This window comes from Trichosurus vulpecula, chromosome 5 (genome assembly GCF_011100635.1).
Source record: "Trichosurus vulpecula isolate mTriVul1 chromosome 5, mTriVul1.pri, whole genome shotgun sequence".
In the NCBI taxonomy this organism is placed as follows: Eukaryota; Metazoa; Chordata; class Mammalia; order Diprotodontia; family Phalangeridae; genus Trichosurus; species Trichosurus vulpecula.
In genome coordinates, this window is record NC_050577.1 from 177,693,271 (window position 1) to 177,718,145 (window position 24,875).

The 24,875-nt window shown below is 37.0% G+C and overlaps 1 protein-coding gene across 1 annotated transcript in view; it reads left to right on the top strand.

Annotated features, from left to right (window-relative positions):
• Positions 1-24,875, top strand: part of ITPR2 (inositol 1,4,5-trisphosphate receptor type 2) — a 545,841-nt gene that overhangs the window by 444,890 nt on the left and 76,076 nt on the right. Inside the window, exons 49-51 of the mRNA XM_036758879.1 lie at positions 538-713; positions 9,105-9,269; positions 10,322-10,517. Of these exons, the coding sequence (XP_036614774.1) occupies positions 538-713; positions 9,105-9,269; positions 10,322-10,517 (537 nt within the window). The remainder of the gene's footprint in view (positions 1-537; positions 714-9,104; positions 9,270-10,321; positions 10,518-24,875) is intronic.

The window sequence follows — 24,875 nt, forward strand, 5'->3', positions numbered from 1 at the left end:
CCTAGGGTTAAGTGGTCATCTAGCCTGTGCTTGAGGATCTGTAGCGATAAGTACCTTGTTGTCTCTTGAGGCAGCTCACACTAATAAAAGCTTGGATACTCGATGAACTCAATGAATGTAAAATTGAATTGCTGGTTACAGTTTGTCTTGCTTGACCATAATAGCACACATCAGATGGATTACATTTTTGTTATTAATCTTGAGATTGAAATTAAACCTCCTAATGAGACATGCATAACAGAAAGATTTAGCAAATCATTCTTATAGAGAAGCAAAATATCTCATCTGAGCAATTCTTAGACCTAATAGATGCTTCATTAACCAATGAATGTTAACAGCATGGAATTAATTATGTTATCTTATAAATTTAAGAATGGTAATTGTTATAAAAAGTTTCTTCTTTAATATAGAGTATTGATTGAAATTATTATGAAAATGTTATATGGTTTGATTTAATCTAATATATTAAAAATGGAATAATAAATGAAATAACACTATCTTGTTTCTTTCTTAGTTTAAAAAAATTCTATCTTACAGGTACACTTTCTCCCTTGTTCTCAATCCTGCTTTGGATAGCAGTCGCAGTTTGTACATCCATGCTGTTTTTCTTTCCCAAACCTGTTGGTATTCGACCATTTCTTGTGTCTATAATGCTCAGATCTATATATACAATAGGACTTGGGCCTACATTGATACTTCTTGGGGCTGCTAATGTAAGTACTTAAACTAACAATGTTCAAATTAAACAAATATTACTGTAAAAATGCAAATATATACTTTGGTATATGTGATATAATGATTTTCCATTCATCTGGAACCCATATAACCATGAAGGAAAAGTTAGGGAAAAAAAGATTCAATTATTTTCATTAAAGTTTTAGGGTTTGGTATATCTTATCACATGATAATAAAGACAAGAAGGTTGTCATAATTTAACTGATTATACATCAATTAACAAATTATGCAGTTTAGAATTCTCCATCTAGGAAAGCTAAAGGTGAAATTTGAGCAAGGTGAATTTATAACTACTTCACATAGTATTGGCAGAAGATGTAAATGGATTCAAAATAGATTTGGACATATCCGGAATATCCAAGAGAAACTGCCATGTATTCTCACAGCATGTCCTTTGGAGTTATTTTTGTCAACCAAGGCCCAGGCTGGATAAACCATGATTCTGACTCAATCAAGCAATTCCCATGTTTCTATTTTTTTTTTGGACTTTAAGCACAGGCACAGTGTAGTAAATGAGAACATTTAATCAGTCACCAGAACAACTTATTCTTCGATTCTTGCAGATAAAGATTTTATGCAATATTAATTATCATCATTCACTTGGATTAGTGTAATTATTCAAGCAGAAAATTACCTAATAACAGAAGGGAAGATGGAGGAAATAAGCATTTATATAGCACCTACTATGTGCCAGGCACTTTGCTAAGCACTTTTTACAAATATTAACTCACTTCATGCTCACACCATCTCTATGAGGTAAGTACTGTTATGACCTCCATTTTGCAGTTAAGGAAACTGAGGCAAAGTACAGGTTAAGTGACTTTCCCAAAGTCACATTGCTAGTAAGTATCTGAGGCTGAATTTGCAGTCAGATCTTCCAAACTCTTGGTCCAGTGCTTTATCCACTATGCCATCAACAATCCCGTGCTAACTATCTCTATGTGAAGATCTGGACCATTGGTTAATCCCACCAAATTTTTGGTATTAGATATTTGTGTTTCCATGAGCTCTTATTTTATCTCTTATCTACCATTCTTTCTTCATGACCCATCCAGCATCCTTTGGTAGAACTTAACCTGTTTTTGATTCACCTCCACTGCTGGCCTTTTGGAAGAGCTTTTCATTTGTCATCCAGACTTATGCATCATGGAAATGTTTTCCTGAGTAGCATTTTTCAGAACTAAGTAGGAGTAAATTATTTCTAAAGCAGAATGATTGTTTTTTCTGTTAGTCGCCAAGGCCGATTATGGTTATTGTTGGGCTATTATTACTTTTTAAAGTTAAACTAATATAAAGGAAGGGTTTTATCACTTTAATGCATACTAATGTATAGGATATCCCAAAAGCCTTAGTATAGTTTTAAGCTTTAATAGGTATTTTACTTTGTGATTTAATTTGTTTGTTCATTTGTTTTTCACAGTAAGCAATACAGTTTCCTCCATAGAAAAAGGAGAATAATAGTAAATGGTCATAGACATCCTTTCCAGGCTTTGCTTTATTCAGCATTCTTCATACATTTTAAAAATACCCAGTATTTACAGCACTGTTCTAGGATCTGGGGAGGATTTGAATTTTAGAGTAAAAAAAATCCCTACCTTTGTAGAGCTTATCGTCATATAGAAAGATAAAACAAAATTAGATAATTATGATATGCAGCATCATATAATAAATACATTAGAAATTTTGAAAACAAAGTACTACATGAAGCCTGGTGGGAGATGGTCTTTATCAATCAAAGGAATCATGGAAGATTCATGAAGGGATATAGTATATGTTTTGGGCTTTGAAGGTTAATAATAACGTATGAGAGGAGGAAGTTAACACATTATAAGCAAAGCAAACATGATGAGCAAATGCACAAAGGTAAGAGAGCCTGTTCAAAAAGCCAAGAGTGGTACAGTGTGACAGGATTGTAGAGTGATGTAGAAATTAATAGCATAAGGCTAGAAGAATTGCATGGAAGCATGTTCTGGAAGACACTGAATACTGGCAAAAGGAATTTCAGTTTTATTCTATAGAGAACAATTTAATTTTGAGTAGAGATGTGACATGATCAGATATATGCATAAGAAAATTACTCTAGTAGCCATTTAAATGATAGAAGTGGATAGAAGAGAAAATAAAGATTGAAATCACTATTATAAGATTGTTGCAGAAATTCAGACAAGTGGTAATGGGGGCAATAAATGAGAAATTTTGCTGAGATAGAATCAGCAGGGATTGGTAACTAAATACTAGAAGTAGGGAAAAGGCAAGTGTCAAAGATAATTTTCAGATTTCTAATATTAAATATTAAAACCTTGTTAAACATATTATATTACTGACAACTTTCTAGTCATGGAAAATACTTCTTCCCCCTTAGGGAGAGATAGGGAAAATGTGAATTTTTAGGAAAATTGATACATATATAATGTTTGTTGTTTTTTAGTTCTCTTATAGTCCTAAAGCTGTAATTTAGTCAGAAAATCATCCTGTTGGTATATGAAATATAAAAGTATACTTTGCAAATTTACTGTTAATTACTTCTTGTTTTAAATGAAGCTATAGACTATTAAAACTTAAAGAATTTAATATCATTGTGTAATTTTTGCTAGTTTATGAAAAGAAGACCGAAATGTGAGAAGAGTTATCAATAGCAGAGTAGAGATATCACAGTGTACTGTAGTGGGAAAAAAACCCATTGGACAGGCAAATATATCTGATCTCTACTGCATGTAAATTTACTAAGTGACATTAAGCAAGTCACTTCTCCTTTCTTGAGGTAAAAAAATTTAGTTCCCTCATCTGTAAATTAGGGATAATAATATTTGCCCTGCCTATATAACAGAGCTGTTATAAAGATTAAGAAGGTGAGATGTCAGAATACTTGGAAAAATTGTGAATTACTGTGTAAATATAAGATAAAATTATTAATGTTATAATAAATAGAGCAATTGAATTTTAGGGACCCAATGTGACTGAGTTAATGAAGCCCAGAAACATCTACTGTCAAATAAAACCCATAGCGTCAAGAAAATTTTTTAATAAAAAGAGCTGAAGAGAGGGGAAAAATAAACATATACCAAAGCTATAATTTTTGGCACTTGAAATTGTTTAGTTGGTCCCATTTCTTAACTAGCTCTATCAGCAATTTGCTGCTTCTTCTGATGCTTCTTTTATCATCTTCTTTACAGACTTCTGAAAGCTAAACGGTTGGTCAAATTGAAAAAAGGTTCATATTAGTTTATAACTTAATTTGGTGAAAATCTTGTCAAATATAGATACATTTCTTTCAAATGCTGCAAAAGACGGAGTCATTTGAAGCAAGAGTCAAGTAAGAAGAATCAGAGACAGTTGTACAAAGCTCATATCACCATGCTTTAGAAATCATATGCCTTTATAGAATCCTGGAATGCATTCCTGGATCAAATTGGTGAAGTTGTTCTGTAACATAGGTGTGTGTAGGGAGTGAGCCAGATGTTCCCTCAAGGGGAAGGACCAATGGGAATGCTCCCCCCCAGATGTGCCGACATACTTGGCCCATGCTTTGTTCATGCTTAGTGTCTGTACCCTGAAAACACTTTAAAGCCCCTGTCTAATGGCAAATCCCAAGTATGCCCCAATCAGCTAGAGTAATGGTGCTATAATAAAATGTTGACTTTTCATACTATTGTCTTTGAATGTTGGATCCAAAAAGTATAGTGATTTAAATTGGTCAGCCATGAAATTCTTTGCATTTCTTACACCGCAAGTCTGTTTTGTTTTTTAGTTTTATTGCTACATTGTTGTTTGTTTTATTAATACCTTTTATTTTCATGTCAGTCTTCTGAAATATTATTCCCCCTTCAACCTAACTCCCATAAATCTTCCTTCTTATAATTGGAATTAGGGATTATATTTAGAAATTCACTTATTTTTTAAAATTCTAAAATTTTATATGAGTATATGACTTGCCTAACAAATATCTGTGCAGGGATTTATGAAGAAATTGGCCTTATTATTTTCAGGTATCCATATGAATTTAGAAGACGTTCTCACATAATTAAGTACCCAACCTGTTTAAAAAGTCCCTATTTTGGTTGTTTTTGTCCTTTGCATTCATTGTTAGCTCTAGCTCATTGTGGACTTTATCATTCTTACATTAGCATTGTAAAGATCATGGCATTCTTTTTTTAGTCATTATTAGTTATCTGCCCTCATATCCATCTTTTGTGTGTTTGTTTTAACCATGACTTGATCTTTTTCAAACATTTAAATCATTTTATGTGTTCAGAATTTTGTTCTTTTAAACATGCTAGACTCCTTGAGGAAACCTCCCATGTATAATTTTAGGCCTTTGGGGTCCTGCCTATCCTTTCTTTAAATTTTTTGAACATTTTCCTTGAATTCAGAATATATGTCATATTATATTATAACAGTTTTCCTCCCCACTTCTTTATCACAAGTTTTAAAATGGCATGATCAATTCCCTCCAAGCTATTCATCATTTCTATCTTAGTAATTTGTCCTCAATGTTGTTTAGATTCGGGTCCAGACTAGTAGTTTCCCTCACTGCTTTTTCTGCTTTTTGAAGACTAAAATAGCATAAAAGCATGTCAGATCTTTGTTGGGTACTCTGCTTTTCACAATGAAAGCTGCAGCAGATGTTTGGAAAGCTGAAGTCTTCACTGCTACTTTATTGTGCCTCTGTGCCAACTTTGTGAATTGTATCCAGGGCTTCCTTCATAGGCTTCATAAACCTGGGCTGACCTCCAGGCTACAAGGAGACACTGGAGGACTCTACTAGTAGAGTATTAGAGTAATGCATGTAGTTATTTGTTCAAAGCCTCATATACTGATTTACTTGCATTGTTAATAAAAACAAATGTCTACTATTCTTCATCTTCTGTATGACCTCATATTTCACAACTTATATTCAGAGTTTTTATTTTCTCCAGCTTTTGGTGTTTCTATAAACTTGGTTGAAGTACTATTACACATTTCATGATTTCTCTCCGAATGTAATCTCAAAGTACCGAATTACATGTAACAGTACTTCAGTGATTCCTCCTTATGCAGATATACCCATTAATTTATGTTCTTACTCTTTTAAAAAATATTATTTATTTATTATTTTAGTTTTCAACACTGATTTCCACAAGATTTTGAGTTACAAATTTTCTTCCCATTTCTACCCTCCTCCCCCCATTCCAAGATGGCATATATTCTGATTGCCCTGTTCCCCAGTCAGCCCTCCCTTCTGTCACCCCACTCCCCTCCCCATCCCCTTTCCCCTTTCCCCTTACTTTCTTGTAGGGCAGGATAGATTTTTATGCCCCATTCTCTATATATCTTATTTCTCAGTTGCATGCAAAACAACTTTTTCTTTTGAGCACCTGATTTTAAAACTTTGAGTTCCAAATTCTCTCTCCTCTTCCCTTCCCACCTACCCTCCCTAAGAAGGCAAGCAATTCAACATAGGCCACACATGTATCATTATGTAAAACCCTTCCACAATACTCATGTTGTGAAAGCCTAACTATATTTTGCTCCTTCCTATCCTGTCCCCCTTTATTCAATTTTCTCCCTTGACCCTGTCCCTTTTCAAAAGTGTTTGCTTTTGATTACTTTCTCCCCCTATCTGCCCTCCCTTCTATCATCCCCCTTTTCTTATCACCCTTTTCCCTACATTCCTGTGGGATAAGATACCCAATTGAGTGTGTATGTTATTCCCTCCTCAAGTCTAATCCGATGAGAGCAAGATTCACTCATTCCCCCTCACCTGCCCCCTCTTCCCTTGCAACAGAACTGCTTTTTCTTGCCACTTTTATGTGAGATAATTTACCCCATTCTATCTCTTATGTTCTTACTCTTAAAACAGCTTGCTCACAGAATGTCTGCTGAGAAAAATAGCATTATGCCCTTAAGTAACTTCAAAATTTCCCACCATTACTAAGTACAGCATAGAAAAAAGATGACTCTTAGACCTGGTAGGAACCTTGAAAGTTATCATCCTCCTTGTTTTGTAGAGAAGAGTAAAAAGGCCCAGGAAGCTCAATCAATTTATTAAAGGAAACCTGCAACTAAGGGGCAAAGCTGGGATTAGAAACAAAATCTCCTGATTCTTATTTCATTATTGTTTCCATCATCTCTTTTATAAGTCCTATAAAATGGATGTAAATGTGCTATATACAATTGTTACAAAGAACCCAGTATAATAAAATATAGCTCAAATGTATCATTAACCCAATAAAATTAATATACCAATTATGATAAGCATTTAATCAACAATTTTGTTGTCCCTTGATTTAGAAGATTTTTGAAGTTTTAAAAAGATTTTATTTCATGTTGTCTCTCTCTTTTAGTACCTGCTTGAGACTAAAAATATCAAAAGCCACATTAAAGGAATAGATGTATAAGAGAGGTAGGAAAGGAGGGTGTTATACTTCTTTGCCTTTGTCATGGCAGGGATGTTTGTGAGCTATTATGTCAGCTTGTAGGAATCACTGTTATTGCTGTCCTAAAAATATTTGACCTTCCCATTGCAAATGATTCCCGAGAAATGAGCATTGGGAATTGAATGATAGGTATTAGCAATTAATCATGGTGCTCATGATGACAACAGTTATATAGCACATTAGTGTTAACAGGGCAGCTAGGATGCTCAGTAGGTAGTGCGCTGGGCCAGGAATCAGGAAGACCTGAGTTCAAATCTGGCCTCAGACATTTACTAGCTGTATGACAATAAGCAAGTTACTTAACCTCTGTTGGCCTTAGTCCACTGGAGAAGGAAATGGTAAGCCACTCCAGTATCTTTACCAAGAAAACCCCATGGACAGGATAGTACTTGGGGTCATGAAGAATCAGTCACGACTAAAAAACTACCAATTACTGTTAACAAAACTCTAACAAAAGTCTAACCACCTCCAGAAACTATTACTCACTCTGCTTTGTGTATTTTTCTGTGGGGCTTGGGAGTCAGAAGAGAGGCAGAGGTTTAGAGCTATGATTTGTATATGTGAAACTCTCAGTATGGAAACTTTCTCTACCAATAAAAATTGATAATTCATTGGTAATTAATAATTTTAGAGGACTGTCTGAGGACTGAGTTTAAATGATTTGTCCATGGTCACACAACTAGTGTGTGTCTGAGACAGAACCTGAGAACAGCTTTTCTGACTCCAAAGGCTGGCCCTCTATTCACTATGCTGCTCTGCCTCTCCCGTTGCTCATAGTAGGTATTTAATAAATGTCAAATTGAATTGGATTAAATGATGTTTTACTGTGTATGTATATGTTGTTTCCCGTGTTACAACATAAACTCCTTGAGTGTAGGGGTAGTTTCTTTTCTGTCTTTGTGTCCCTGTTAATTAGCATAGTGTCTGGCAATAGTAGGTATTTATAAAATGCTTGTTGATGGATTGACAACAAAAAATTTTGGCAATGGATAGAGCATTGGATCTGTAGTCAGCAAGACTGGAATTCAAATCTAACCTCAGGCACGTCTCAGCTGTGTGACCTTGAGCAAGTCACTTTACCACTGTCTTCTGCCTCAGTCGCCTCATCAGTAAAACGGGGATAAACAGCACCCAGCTCCCAGGATTGTTGTGAGGTTAAAATTAAATCATATCTGTAAAGTGTTTCACAAACTTTTAAAGTATTGTATAAATGCTAGCTTTTATTATTCAAAGAAGAAAAACAATATTTCTTTCTTCTAAGTAGCTTGTCACATAATAGGGGGAATAAAGGCATGTATGTCAGTATGTTTGACATAAGGTAAAATGTGAGGACAAAAGAGATGTCTAAAGAGTGTGCTCTATCCATTACAAGGAAGGAGAAATGCTTTCCTTCTGAGGGAATCAAAGAAGGCTTCAAGGAGGAGGCTGTTTTTTCCATAAATGCAAAGTATTCATGCTTTCACCAATACTTTGTATTTATTAATTGCTTAATGAGTAGGTATATTTACTGTGTTGTGTAGGATACTAGAACTGTTGATCAACGAACCTTTAGTTAGCACCTACAGTATACCAGACACATAGATTTTGAAGTTCCAAATGATGTAATACTGTGCTTAATTTATTAAAAACAACTTTCAATATAATAAAATTCTAGAATTAAAAAAATTAGACAATTCCTCAGAGTTTATTGCAAGCCCAATATACGAATGTGCTACACGTCACTTATCAATATGAAGTTGCAAAGGATATGAGATATATTTGTATGTACGAATATATATTTCTGTATATGATATATAAATAGAGTTATGTATAAGCATTGTTTAAGAGGTCATATAATGAGAAATAAGAAGATAAAATGATAATCATTAAATGATGAATTACTTTTGACAGTATCTCCCTATTTATGTGAAGAGTAATAGAATGCAATAGATCTTGTTTTTTTCTCCCCTTTAGCTTTGTAATAAAATAGTATTTCTGGTAAGCTTTGTTGGAAATCGTGGAACATTCACTCGTGGGTACCGAGCAGTTATCATGGACATGGCCTTTCTTTACCATGTAGCTTATGTCTTGGTCTGCATGCTGGGTCTTTTTGTCCATGAGTTCTTCTACAGTTTCTTGGTGAGTATCTATCTAAAAAAGTGTCTGATTTATGTACATAATACTCTCTCTTATTCCTATATGTGCATATGATCTAGATTTATCTCTCTATATATACATACACATCTCTATATATGTACATATATACCTATATCATGTACACATAGGTATCAGTTTCTATATCACCTGTTTCTATTTCTTTTTCATCAGGCCCGACAGTCTATCCTAATCATGGATACTTATAGAACAAAAATAGGAGCTCTTGTTCTCATCAGGGTCTTTTTCTCCGAGAAACTACTATAGAAGTTACAACCATTTAATTCTAAGAATCAGCAAAGTACTTTACCTCTGTGCTGAATTTATTTGATGTGCAATTTGTCTTTGTATTCTATCATATTAGCACAGTGATTTACACAGTCTGTGCTAAATAATTGTTTGAATTGCGTTTACTTCCAATTTCATACTCCCTTTTCCATTTAGAAAGATTCTATGATAGAATAGAAGATATAGAACTTTGAAAAGAAAGGTATTAGAATTTACAAGTTTATTTGAATTCTTTATGTTTTATAGTTTACAACAATAATACAGGTGTATAAAGTTTTACATATTTTTAATATACAAAATAACTATGAAGATATCATTTAAAAAACCCTGTTGAGTGGAAATAACACAAAACCATAATGAATGAATTTGCTAATTATCCATCATTTCTATATATACTGGCATGCATTCTCTCTTTTAACTATAACACATATTTTACAAGTATACATAATGAAATTAAAGAATAATCTTTTGTTTAGGTAAAAACATTATTTAAACCCAATATTGGGATTGTTATAGTTTTGTATGTTCTTTCTCAGTTGACTAGATTGTTTATCAAACCAATTTAGTATATTATCATGAGTTTTATTAGATTTATTCTTAAAGGAAAATATTAAAATTTCTTATATTTTACAGTATATAAGATATTTTGGATCAATATTTTTCCTAGGATTTACTAGGATGATTCCACCTACTATTTGTATGCTATTCTCATGTTTATTTATTCCTCTCTTATTCTATTATATTTTTAGCTTTTTGATTTGGTATACAGAGAGGAGACTTTGCTCAATGTTATAAAGAGTGTCACCCGAAATGGTCGCTCCATTATTCTGACTGCAGTCCTCGCTCTCATCCTCGTCTACTTGTTCTCCATTATTGGATTCCTGTTTTTGAAAGATGACTTTATCATGGAGGTGGATAGGCTGAAAAACAGAACACCTATTACAGGTATTTCTTTTACCACTAAATCACTCTTCTGATGGAAGAATATTACTCCTCTGTAGCTTGTTAACTATATTATAGATAAAAGCTAATGGGTAAAATTTTTGTTTTTTATTTCTCTGGAAACATGAATTTATTCAATGCTGAAAGACTGCTGACAGACTCTGCCTCTCTGTATAAAGATAAGGAGACAGAGGAGGAGAAGAAAAGAAAGCAGGAAAGCTAGAGAGATACAGAGAGAGAGAAGGTGGAGGAAAGCTAGAGAGCCACAGAGAGAAAGACAGAGAGACAGGGAAAAAGAGAGAAATGGGGGTTGGGGGCAGGCAGGCATCGATAGAGGGCACTTTGGACATGGTTCTGGACCTGGCCCTTGAAGCCAGAAGAAGTGAGTCTGCCTCAGTTTCAGAAGTTGGGATTAGGTGTCATATACAAGGAAACTTAAGAAGGCCGATGTCTCTGGATCATGGACTTCATAGAGGAGAGTGATGTGTAAGAAGACTGTAAAGGCAGGAAGGAGCAAAGTTGGGAAGAGATTTAAATGTCAAACAAAGCATTCATATTATTACCTGGGAGTAATAGAGAGCCATTGGTGACTTGGTCAGATTTACATATTAGGAATATTACTTTGGCAACTCAGTGGAGAGTAGTTTGGAGGGAGGAGAGATTTCAGATAGGAGAGGTTATTGCTGTAGTCCAGATATGCGGTGATGAGAACCTGTGTGACTGGTGGCAGTGTGAGTGGAAAGAAGGGGACATATATGAGAAATGTTGTGAGGGTAGAAACAATAACTTGGCAATAAAATTGAATATGTGGAGTTAGTGTGAGAGAGATGTCAAGAATGACATTGAGGTTGTTAATCTAAGTGCCTGGGAGGATGGTAGTATCCTCAAGGAAGTAGAGAAGAGAAGAAGGTTTGGGGGACAAGATAATTAGTTCTGTTTTGGATAGAGTGAGTTTGTTTAGTAAGTGTCTTGGATACTTACTAGCTATGTGACCCTGAGCAAGTCAATTAACCTTTTTGTTTCTTGGTTTTATCATCTGCAAAAGAGGAATATAATATTACCTACCTCATTGGGTTGTTGTGGGGATCAATTAGGTTAATATATTTAAAGCCCTCTGCAAACCTTAAAGCACTATATAAATGCTAATTATGCTGCTGCTGCTGCTGCTGAAGATGATGTTGGAGATGCCAGGCTTGAACTCAGCATAAAGATTAAGGATAGATTTATAGATCTAGGAATCATCTGAATAGAGAAATAAGTTTACACATGGTAGTTAATTTTACAAGTGAAATAGTAGTGAAGAAAAGAGGGACCAGGACAGAGACTCTTGGGACATTTGTCATTGGTGAACATAACCTGGATGAGAACCAGCAAAAGATACTGAGAAGCAGGAATTAGGTAGGTCACAGACTGTTGTTATTTTTGTCTTTGTATCCCTTGTACCTAGCACAGTGCCTAACACATAGTAAATAACAAGTGTTTATTAAGTTAATGACTGACTGGATGTTGCATTCCTTATCTTCTGTACAAGTTATTTCCCTGATTTATTTGAAGAAAAAAATTGTCCTAAAAGACTTGCATTTCTTATCTAATAGTGAATTAGAATTTGCTTAAAGGTCTCCAGAATATTGGAAAGTCAAAAAACTTCTTAGATTTGTAGCTTGATCAAGTCAGCATACTCAATGTAGAATCTGATAAATGAATCAATGAGTGAGTGATAAACCATTTATTAAGTATTTATGTGCAAAGGCACTGGGCTAAGCACTGGGAATACCAAAAGTAGACATGGCACTCCTTGCTCTCCAGAAAGTTACATTCTAATGGAGGAAGACATAATATGAAGGTGAGCAGAGATGTGGGGGTATGAGTATGTCAGCATGGTTTGGAAATTGCCAAGAAGTGATGTGGAAGACTGGTTCTGGGCAATATAAGGTGAAAGCTCACCCATCAGAGCCCAGGGACCCAGAGAGTAGAGTCCAGGTAGTTCATGTGGGTGGGCATTGAGAAAGACAGCTAGGATACATTTAAAATATGTATCATTTCTTTTGTGAATATGGTTATATCTTTAAACAAACTTCATTATTCTGTTCTAGAAAGGAAATAACCTTGTTTGATGATCACTAATATCAGGGGCAGCATGAAAGGAGACATATATTTGCCAAAAGTATTCACTTTTATTGTGTCGGGCAGCCAATGTAGAGTTGAAATTGAGGAAGGATTCCTTATAGATGGTGAGGCCCTCCTGGTGTTTTTAGTTTGTTGATGACATAAGATCTTGTTGATTATATCAAGACCAGGAACTTTGCAGAGCTTCCTGGAAAAGATCCAGAACCAATCAAAACCTAACCATGCACATGGGAAAAACTAAGGGAGTGGAGAATGCCTGCTGTCCAGAATATGGCATACAATTAAACCTAGGGCTTTAACCAGTTTTGTCTCATGGACTCTTTGACAGCCTGGTCCAAGGGGTCTTGTGGACCCTCTTTGAGAATAATGTTTTTGAATAATTGGAAAAAAGGAAGGAAGGAAAGAAGAAACGAAGGAGAGAGGGAGGGAGGTAAAGAAGAAGAGAGGGAAGAAGGGAAAGGAGGGAGAGAAGGAGAGAAAGAAAAAGGGAGAGAGGCAAGGAAGGAGGGAAAAAAGGAGAGAAGGAAGGAAGAAAAAAGAAAGAAATGTATTACTATGGTACCCTCATGATATCAGTAGAAAATGAAGAAGCCCCTTGGCATGTTGGATGGAACCTCTCCCCCCATTGTGAACTTATGGAAGTACAAGAGTCACATAGGGCAGGAATAGATGATGGATATTCACCTTTGGAGAGTATTCACATCAATGACATCTCAGATTCACTTGAGTATTTGCATGTATTTTGAATATGAACCATATTCTATAGGAACAAAATTACCTTCTAGTTAATACATGATATGAAATGATGGGAAAAAATCAAGTTCTTTAACAAAATCACTTATGAATTTTTATTGAGAGAGCTGGTGAGGAATGAAAAACATATGCAAACAGCATGAATAGGTAAGCTAATATTACTAATAGAATGAGAACTTTTGTATGATCGCATATGTGAGACCAAGACGTAGCATGTATTGCTTGAGTTTCTGAAACAATAGTTTGGTTTAGACATATTAAAAATGTTAACCCTGATGGTATGTACAATAAGTTTCAGGCTTTAATTAATCATTCAATAAGCAAAGCACTTATTTATCAGACACTATGCTGAGCCACAAAAATAATGAAGTAATTCCTATGTGCGAGGAGCTTATATTAAAATGTAGTGACAAGGGTGTGTGTGGGGTGGGGTAGGAGGCATGATTATATGTCACATGAGTCTGGAAAGATAGGTTGGGCCAATGTGTGATCTTTTAAAAGATAAACAGAGGAGTTTATGTTTTATCCTACAGGCAATAGTATGCTGTGGACTTGATTAAGTAGAGGAGTGACATGATTAGAACTATGCTTAAGGAAAAGCAAATGAGAAACAGTGTGTAGGAAGGATTGGAAGTGGGAGAGACACCAAAACCAGTTAGGGGGCTAGTACAATAATAGAGTAAATAAGTGATTAAAACCTGAAATAATGTGGTAGCTATGTGCTGTGTGAGAGTACAGAAGGAACCAGATTCAAGAGAAGCTGTGGAGGTAGAAATGGCAAGATCTGGCAACTAATTGGATATGTGGAGTAGAAGAGAGCAAGGAGCCAATGGTAATGCCATGCTTATGAATCTGGGAGGCTGTAAGGATGATGGTTCCTTTAACAGAAATAGGGATGTTTGGAGGTAAGAGTTTTAAGAAAAGATAAGTTTTAGATGTGAAATTGAGGTATTTCTGGGCCATCAAGTTTGAACATGTCTAGAAGGCAGTTGGTAATGTGGAACTGAAGTTCTGGTCTAAGACTGAGGATGAATATATAAATTTGTGAATCATCTACATAGAAATAATTGATCTATTAAGGAGCTGTCGCGATTACTAAGAGATGGTGTAGGAAGAGAAGATAGCAGGGTGTAGGATAGAACCTTGTGAAACTTCTATGTTTAGGAGATATGACATGGATAATGGGCCAGCAATGGAGATTGAGAAGAAGCAGTAAGATGCATAGGAAGAGAACCAGAAGAGAGTAGTGTCATGAAAAACCAGAAAGGAAAGGGTATCCAGGAGAAGAGGGTGGTCAGCAGTATCTTAATGAAGCAGATAGGTAGCAAAGGATGAGGCTTAAGGGGAAAAAAAAACATTGGCAATTCAGTAATCATTATTAATTTTGGAGAGAATAATTTCAGTTGAGAGTGATTAAGTCAGAAGGCAGATTGCAAAAGGTTGAGGAGTGAGGAGGAGGAGAAGCAGTGAAGGCTATGTGTGTTGATGGCTTTTTCAAGGAATTTGAGAAAGATAGGAGAGAGAGAAGTTGATAACTTGAAGGTATGGTAGGATCTTGTGAAGTTAGGTTTTTTTAAAGACGAAGTAGAATTGGTATATTTAAAATAGATAGGAAAAGATTGAGGATTTATGAGAGTAAGTAGAAGATTGAGGGTGAATTCTGTTGGAGAAGATAGGAGGGGCTAGCATCAAGTAGACATGAAGAAAGGCTGGACTTGATAAGGGGAAGTAAGGATAGATAATATCAAGAGGTTTTTGAGATGAAAAGTATTAGAAGAAGGATCTCATGTTGAATTTTTTCAATTTTTCTCAGTTTCTCAATTTTCTCAGTAAAATAAGAAGCAAGGTCCCCAGCTTGGAAGGGAGGTGATGGTTAAAAGGGAATGGGAATGTGGAGGACTTGAGGAAGGAAGAATAGGTTTGGAATAGCTCCTGTGAGGAATGAAATAGAGAATCAATTAGAGAATAATAGACTGCCTTGCAATAATGAAGGCATAGTTGAGGTCAGATGATATTAATTTGTAATGTTACCACTCAACACAATTGTGAGATTCCTACAGCTCTATTCTGCATCTTGTGCATAGGAACGAGAAGGCAGATGATGGGAATGATCCATGGTTTGGAAAGAGATGGACAGCAAGAGAACAAAGAGGCATGGGTATTTTATTTAAAATATTGAACACTGTCATACATAATTTAGTTTGTTTCAAATAACTGGACAGAATGTGAAGAATAAAGTTCTGGTTAGAAAGGAAGGAAAATACTTCTGGGTCATGTGAACAACAAGATGGAAGACCAGGCATTTTCTCTGATCTCAGACCTCTCCAAAACATGATTTATGCACCAAAGATAAAACAACTGTAGCTATTTCCATGGTCTAGGACCACCGAATATATAAAAGAAGATTAAAAAATAACACAAAAAACCATAAACTGAAGGTCACTGACCCTAAGCTCTCAGCTCCTCTCCCCTACCTCCCATACCACTCCTACCTTCAGTGAGGTTGCATCAGTAGACTCAAGGACCTTAGGACTTGCAATAAAATCCCCCCACCCCCACTTTTCTCAGTGCCAGTGGCCTAGCTCCAGGCTGCAAAAGTTTACTCTGAGACAGTCAGTGCCCCTGCAGCCCTTTAAGAGCAAAAGCATGCTGGCAGCTGCAGCTACACTGGCAGCAGACAATCCTTGCTGCACTAGTGTTGCAAAGCCCTGACCTACTTGGGCCGGGGCAGACAACCCTATAAGCACCGGCGTCGGCTCTCTGAACTGCCATCGCCACATCAGAGAACTGAAGAACAGAAGGAGTGGGGCGGAACACCAGGTGAGGGTACTATGTGTGTAGGGAGCCATGCAGTATTCCACTAAGCCTGAGGAAAATAGCTCAGCATCCATCTGGGGTCAGTTCTATCCACCTAAAAGTCACTTGGGATGGAGACCTTGCCTGGTGAAACCTGAATTACCCAGCATGGGAGATTCTTTGATCTCCAACTCCCAAGAAGCCACAATCAGAGAGGACTGAATCAGAAAGTATACAATAGGAGAAAGTTCAGTGGGCTACTGATGGGCATAGTCACCTGGAAAGCTCTTCAGGTTCAGAATGAAAAGACTGGGATTCCCCTAGGTCTGGAATTCCTGACCTGGTTATTCCACTGCAGGCTTGAGACTGGCCTGGGGGCTAAAATTGAGAGACCCAACACTTTTCTTCTACCCGCCCCCACCGAACACACACACATACACACACACTACTTCACTTATAGGGCACATTAAATAGCTGCTGTGTGCTTCTGTACTTCCTTGCTCAGTATATATCCTAGCTCTTCCAATGGATGCTTACCTTGGAAAGCCACCCTTAAGTGTAAGTCCCTTCCTCTGTCCACCTAGGATTTGTGACCCAGCACTAGGTGGTGAGCAGCAGCTTCCAAGTGGCACCTATTCCTGTTCCCTGCACAAGATCAGGCCCCTCTGCTGCTCACTCTTAGCTGGCCACATGGGAAACATAGAAGGTTTGATAGGAAGAGGGGTTTCTCACAAGTTCTTGTGCTTCAGGCCATCTTCTGCATTGATCTCCAGCTAGGAGAGTAGGTCAAGAACTTGCTCATCAGTTCATGTCTGGCCAATGTCTAGACTATTGAGAAGCAAGTGTGAGGCTCAGAGAATCATAGAATTTTAGAATTAAAAGTATAAACAGGCATCCTCCAGCATCCAGATCTCCATGTACATCAGTGTAGCCCTAGGGAAATGCAGAAACACCCCATCAGGCCTCAGCACATGCTAGATACCACCACTAGGACCCCAGCTCAGCACCAGGTAAGCTGCCAAACCCATACAGCCTCCAGCAGTGCCAGCCACCCCTCCCCACCATATCCCCTCAGCACAGCACCAGCCACGATGGTCCCTCAGGGGCCTCAGAAACATTAGCACAGTACAAGGTAGACAGCTAGGGCCTGCAGACACTGGCATGAGAAGCCTGAGACAGTTCCCCTTCCACCCTGGGTGCGGAGCTCAAGTTTAAAAGAAAGGGAAAAGGCCAGAAATAAAAAGATGAGCAAAACCAACAGCAACAAAGAATCTGACCATAGACAGTTATTATAGTGACAGGGAAGACCAAAGACACATTCAAAAGAGGACAACAATGTCAAAATACCTATGGGCAAAACTCCAAAGAAAAAGCGGGAAGTAGTCTCAAGCTCAGAAAGAACTCATGGAAAAGTTCAAAAAGGAGCTTAAAAATCATATAAGAGAGGTAGAAGAAAATGGAAAAAGATATGACAGTGAATTGAATGTGAAAGAGAAGTGAAAGTGAAAGAGAATTATGAAAAAGAGCCAGCAGTTTGGAAAACTGCTTAAAAAGTAGAATTGGCCAAATGGATACGGAGATACAAAAATCCACTGAAGAAAACAACTCCTTAAAGAGTATAATTAGCCATATGGAAAAGACAATACAAAAACTAATTGAGGAAAACTTCATCTTAAAAGTTAGAATTGATCAAGTGGAAGCTAATGACTCTGTGAGACATCAAGAATCAATCAAATAAATTCATAAGAATGAAAAAATGGAAGAAAATGTGAAATACCTCATGGGAAAAACAACTGACCTGGAAAATAGATCCAAGAGAGGCAATATTAGCATCACTAGACTATGTGAAAGCCATAAGCAAAAAGAGAAACTGGGCAGCGTCTTTGAAGAAATTATTAGGGAAAACTGCCCTGATGTTCTGGAACCGGAGGGCAAAATAGGCATTGAAAGATTCCACTGATCACTTCAGGAAAGAGATCCCAAAATAAAAACTCCGAGGAACAAATTGCAGAACTATCAAGTCAAGGAAAAAATACTGCGAGTGGCCAGAAAGGAACAATTAAAATATTGGAGAGCCACAATCAGGATTACACAGGACTTGGCAGCTGCAACATCAGAGGTCATGGAACATGATATTCTGGAGAGCAAAAGGAGTTAGGACTATAACCAAGAATCACCTTCCCAGTGAAATTATTTCCAAGGGAAAAAAAGGTCATTCAATGAAATGTAAGGATTTCAAGCATTCGTAAGAAGACCAGAATCGAACAAAAAAAATTGATCTCCATTATCAAGTCCCAAGAGAAATCTAAAAAGGTAAAAAGGGAAAAGAAAACATAAAGGATTCAGTGAAGTTGAACTGGTTACATCCCTAGATGGGAAGGTGATACCTGTAATTCTTAAAAGTTGTACCACTAATAGTACAGCTAGAAGGAATACAGACAGAGGGTATAAGGTGAATTTGAGGGAATGACATAAAAAATAATTAAGGGATGAGAAAGAGGAGCACACTGGATGGAGAGGAAAGGGAGAGGTAGAATGGGATACATTATTTCACAGGAAGAGGTGTGAAAATCTATAGATATCTATAGAGGGAAAGATGGGAGGGTGGGTGATGGACATCACTTGAACCTTACCCTCATTAGTTTGACTCAAAAAGGGAATTATGTACACAATCAGTTAAATACAGAAATATATCTCACTGGACAGAAAAGTAGGAGGGGAGGAGATTAAGTAAAGGTGGGGAAGGGGCTGAGAACTGACAGAAGAGAGGACAGACTGCGAAGGTGTAGATAGAAGCAAAACACTATTGAAGAGGGAAAGGGTGAAATGAGAGAGAGAACGAACAGGAGAAAAACAGGATGGAAGGAAATAGATAGTAATGCTAGCTGTGAATGTGAATGGGACAAAATCTCCCATAAAAAAGAAATGAATAGCAGAGTGGGTAAAAAAACAAAATCCTACAATGTGTTGTTTACAAGAAACACACTTGAAGCAGAGAGATACACACAGAGTAAAGGTAAGAATCTGTTATGCTTCAGCTGAAGTAAAATCCTCCTCTCAGACAAAGCAAAAGCAAAAATAGACCTAAGTAAAAGAGATAAGGAAGGAAAGTACATCTTGCTAATAGGTACCATAAGCAATGAAGCAATATCAATACTAAACATATATGCATCAAGTGGTATAGCATCCAAATTCTTAAAGGAGAAGTTAAGTGAGTTACAGGTTTAGGACTAAACAAGACATAGAGAGCATTATGAAATATAAAATAGATAATTTTGATACTATTAAATTAAAAGGCTTTTGCATAAATAAAACCAATGCAACCAAGATTAGAAGGAAAGCACAAAGCTGGGAAACAATCTTCATAGCAAGTGTTTCTGATAAAGGCCTCATTTCTCAAAGCTATAGAGACTGAGTCAAATTTATAAGAATAGAAGCCATTCCCCAGTTGATAAATGGTCAAAAGATAGGAATAGGCACTTTTCAGATGAAGAAATCAAAGCTATCTATAAGCATATGCAGAAGTTCTCTAAATCACTTTTTAAAATTTAATATATTTAGTTTTCAGCATTGATTTTCACAAGAGTTTGAATTACAAATTTTCTCCCCATTTCTACCCTCCCCCCACTCCAAGATGGCGTATATTCTGGTTGCCCTGTTCCCCAGTCAGCCCTCCCTTCTGTCACCCCACTCCCCTCCCATCCCCTTTTCCCTTTCTTTCTTGTAGGGCAAGATAAATTTCTATGCCCCATTGCCTGTGTATCTTATTTTCTAGTTGCATGCAAAAACTTTTTTTTGTTTGTTTTTGAACATCTGTTTTTAAAACTTTGAGTTCCAAATTCTCTCCCCTCTTCCCTTCCCACCCACCCTCCCTAAGAAGTCAAACAATTCAACATAGGCCACATATGTGTCATTATGTATAACCCTTCCACAATACTCATGTTGTGAGAGACTCACTATATTTTGCTCCTTCCTAACCTATCCCCCTTTATTGAATTTTCTCCCTTGACCCTGTCGCCTTTTGAAAGTGTTTGTTTTTGATTACCTCCACCCCCATCTTCCCTCCCTTCTATCATTCCCCCCTTTTTTATCTTCTTCTTCCTCCTTTTTTCCTGTGGGGTAAGTTAGAATATCAGGGAAGTTCTCCTTGTTAATTTCTTGAAAGATGATATCTAGGCTCTTTTTTTATCATGGCTTTCAGATAGTCCAATAATTTTTAAATTATCTCTCCTGGATCTATTTTCCAGGTCAGTGGTTTTTCCAATGAGGTATTTCACATTGTCTTCCATTTTTTCATTCCTTTGGTTCTGTTTTATAATATCTTGATTTCTGATCAAGTCACTAGCTTCCACTTGCTCCAATCTAATTTTTAAGGTAGTATTTTCTTCAGTGGTCTCTTGGACCTCCTTTTCCATTTGGCTAATTCTGCCTTTCAAGGCATTCTTCTCCTCATTGGCTTTTTGGAGCTCTTTTGCCATTTGTGTTAGTCTATTTTTTAAGGTGTTGTTTTTTTCAGTGTATTTTTCAGCATTTTTTTGGGTCTCCTTTAGCAAGCCATTGACTTGTTTTTCATGGTTTTCTCACATCCTTCTCATTTCTCTTCCCAATTTTTCCTCTACTTCTCTAACTTGCTTTTCCAAATCCTTTTTGAGCTCTTCCATGGCCTGAGACCAGTTCATGTTTTTTTTGGAGGCTTTCGTTGTAGGCTCAATGACTTTGTTGACTTCTTCTGACTGTATGTTTTGGTCTTCTTTGTCACGAAAGAAGGATTCCAGAGTCTGAGACTGAATCTGGGTGCGTTTTCACTGCCTGGCCATATTCCCAACCAACTAACTTGACCCTTGAGTTTTTCAGCGGGGTATGACTGCTTGTAGAGTTAAGAGAACTATGTTCCATGCCTGGGGGGGGATGTGCCAGCTCTGCCACACCAGCACTCCTCCTTCCCCAAGAACCCCCAACCTGGACTGGGCTTAGATCTTCAGCAGGCTGTGCACTCCTGCTCTGATCTGCCACTTAATTCGTCCCACCAGGTGGGCCTGGGGCCAGAAGCAACTGCAGCTGTACTTATGTAGCTGCCCCACCTCCACTGCCCCCGGGGCGGTAGCTGGACCACGAACTCCTTCCACTCCCGCATCTTTTCCCACTAACCTTCTCTGTTGTCTTTGGTGTTTGTGGGTTGAGAAGTCTGGTAACTGCTGCAGCTCACTGATTCAGGGCGCTAGGGCACGCTCTGCCTGGCTCCTGGTCTGGTTGATCCACGCCGCTCATGCTGGGCTCTGCTCCACTCCGCTCTGCTCTGCTCCCAGCTCCGTGCGGGATAGACCTCACTCAGAGACCATCCAGGCTGTCCTGGGCTGGAGCCCTGCTTCCTTCTGCTCTTTTTGTGGGTTCCGCAGTTTTAGAATTGGTTCAGAGCCATTTTTTATAGGTTTTTGGCAGGACTCGGTGGGGAGCTCACGCTAGTCCCTGCTTTTCAGCCTCCATCTTGGCTCCGCTCCCCAATCACTTTTCTTTTGAGTAGGGGAGGCAAGGCAATTGGGGTTAAAAGACTTGTCCAAGGTCACATAGCTAGTAAATGTCAAGTGTCTAAGATCGGATTTGAACTCAGGTCCTCCTAACTCTATTTGCTCTATTCACTGCACCACCTAGGTGCCCCAATAAATCACTTTTGATTAGAGAAATGCAATTAAAAACAGCTCTGAGGTAACAATTTATATGTATCAGATTGGCTAATTTGACAAAAAAAAAAGGAAAATGATAAACGTTGGAGAGGATGTGGGAAAATTGGGACACTAATGCACTTAGTGGAATTGTGAACTGATCCGACCATTCCGGAGAGCAATTTAGAACTATGCCCAAAGGGCAACCAAATTGTGATACAGCAATATCATACTAGGTCTGTATCCCAAAGAGATCATAAAAAAGGGAAAAGGACCTACATGTGCTAAAATATTTATGGTAGCCCTATTCATGGGGGCCAAAATATTGGAAATTGAGAGGATGCCCATCATTTGGGGAATGACTGAACAAGCTGTGCTGTATGAATATAATGGAAAACTATTGTTCAATAAGAAATGGTGAACAGGCAGATTTCAGAAAAACCTGCAAAGACTTATATGAACTGATGCAAAGTTAAATGAGCAGAACTGGGAAAACATTGTACACAGTATCAGCAACACTGTGTTATGATCAACTGTGAATGACTCAGCTCTTCTCAGCAACACAATGATCCAAGTCAAGTACAAAGGATTCACGAAGGAAAATGCTATCGATATCCAGATAAAGAACTGATGGACTCAGCAGATCGAAGCATGCTTTTTTTCCACTAACTTTATTCTTTTTTGTGCTTTTTTCCTTGTGCTCTGTTTCTTTTACAAGTGACTAACATGGAAATATGTTTTATATGATATCACATGCATAGCTTATATCAAATTGCCTACCATTTTAGGAAGAGGGGAGGGAGGGGAAGGGGAAAAATTTGGAACTCAAAATCTTGTAAAAATGAATGTTAAAAATTGTCTTGACATGTAATTGGGAAAAAAACCAAAACAGTATTAAAAAGAAAAAATGCTTCTTGGATGGGACTGGAAGCTATTCAGTAATCTTTAAGGGTGAGGTCCTCCTTGGCTGATTTTTATGTCAGTGCCCTAGGATTCTGTTTTGAAACCCTTGCCCTCCTCCTATCTTTCCTACCTCTTATTCTAGGTACAAAAATCATTATTGCTTTATATAAAGATGATAAAAACCCTGGTTTGATAGTAACTCACATGAAGAAAGCCTTAATAGGACTAGTTGCCTTCAGCTTGTTATGACTCAATGTGATTATCAAAACAATAATAATTAGACCTTAGACTGCATTATTAAACATGTGTTTTAGAGGAAAAAGGGGAAAAACAGTCCAATTGTACTTTTTAATGATCAGATTGTATCTGGACTATTTTGCTTAGTTCTAATCATTACATTTTGAAAGGAACTCTGACAAATTGGAGCTTAGAGCAGTGTTAGAACTGTTATCATGTAAATAGAACATGTTATCATGTATTCATGTAAAGAATAATTGAAGTTGGTTAGCCTGGAGAATAGGAGATTTAAAAGGGATGTGAAATATTTGAAGGACTGGTTTTCATGTGGGCAAATGCATAGACTTATTCTCTAGAAAGACTCCTATTCCTGAATTCAAATCTGGCCCCCGACACTTACTAGCTGTGTAGCTCTGGGCAAGTCACTGAACCCTGTTTACTTCAGTTTCTTCATCTATGAAATGAGCTGGAGAAGGAAATGGCAAACTACTCTAGGATCTTTGCCCAGAAAACCCCAAATGGTGTCATGAAGAGTTGGACACGACTGAAACAACTCAACCACAACAACGATTATAAAATATGCTAAAGAAATAAAGATTAACTTAAATAATTGGTTGGGTATTCATTACTTGTGGAAGGACTATGCGATTATAATGAAAATTATGATGTTACTCAAATTAATTTACAGATTTAATATTATTCTAATCAGATTACCACAAACATGTTTCATAAAATTAAAGAAAATAACAGAATTCATTTAGAGTAACAAAAAATCTAGAATGTTAAGGGAAATAAAGGGAAAAAATGTGAGAATAAAGGGAGAGTTGCAGTTCCAAAACTAAACTTATGCTACATAACAGTAATAATCAGTGTAAGGAAGAACATTATAAAAACTACTGCCTCAAAACGGATTCAGCTATTTCATGAGGTTTTTGATTCCTTCTCATTGGAAGTATTCAAAGTAAACACAGCTATAAGTTAAGGATCTTGTAAGTGAGATTCCATGGGTACTCAGTGGCTTCTGAGGTCTCTTCCACCTCTAAGATTATATATGAAATGATTTCCTTTTTCATTAGATTTGTTTGTGCATTTAGTTTGTCAGTTGTATTTGTCTTTCATTTTCAATTAAGTTTTAAGAAATAGACAACATAGACCAATGTTTTGTGCTCTTAAGACATACCAATCAGCCAACCTCAGTCAATAAGCATTTATCAATATCACACATTTATACTGTCAGACATAATGCTAAGCACTGAGGATACAGCAAAAGATAAAAAACAGTGCCTACCCTTAAGGATCATACATTCTAATGGGAGGAGATAGCATATAAATAGGATGTATGTATAGATCTATATAGAGAGATCATATGTCAATGTATAGATGTACGTGCATGTGTATGTGTGTGTGTATATATATATATGTGTGTGTGTGTGTGTGTGTGTGTGTTTGTGTGTAATACCCAAAGCTAGCATCACTTGCAACGAGGAAATGCCAAAAACTTTCCCAATAAATACAGAGGTAAAATAAGGATCTCCCCTTCCCCTTTCCCACTATTGTTTGATATAATTTTCAAAAAGAAAGTGATAGAATGAGATTAGTGAAATAAATTAGAAACATGAACATAATCTAAGAGACAAAATCATCCCTATTTACTGACTTAGAAATTTCTTTTGTATAGATCCTATATATTACATCATACACAAACACACACATGTATGTGTATATACACATATGCACATTCTAGGTAAATGGACGGTAAACTGAGAGTAGATGGCTCTAGCAGCTAAGAGGACTCAGAGAGGCCTCCTGCAGAATATGCCATTGCCTGAGTTTTGAAGGAAGCCAGGGATTCTGAGAGGCAGAGGTGAGGAAAGAGAACATTCCA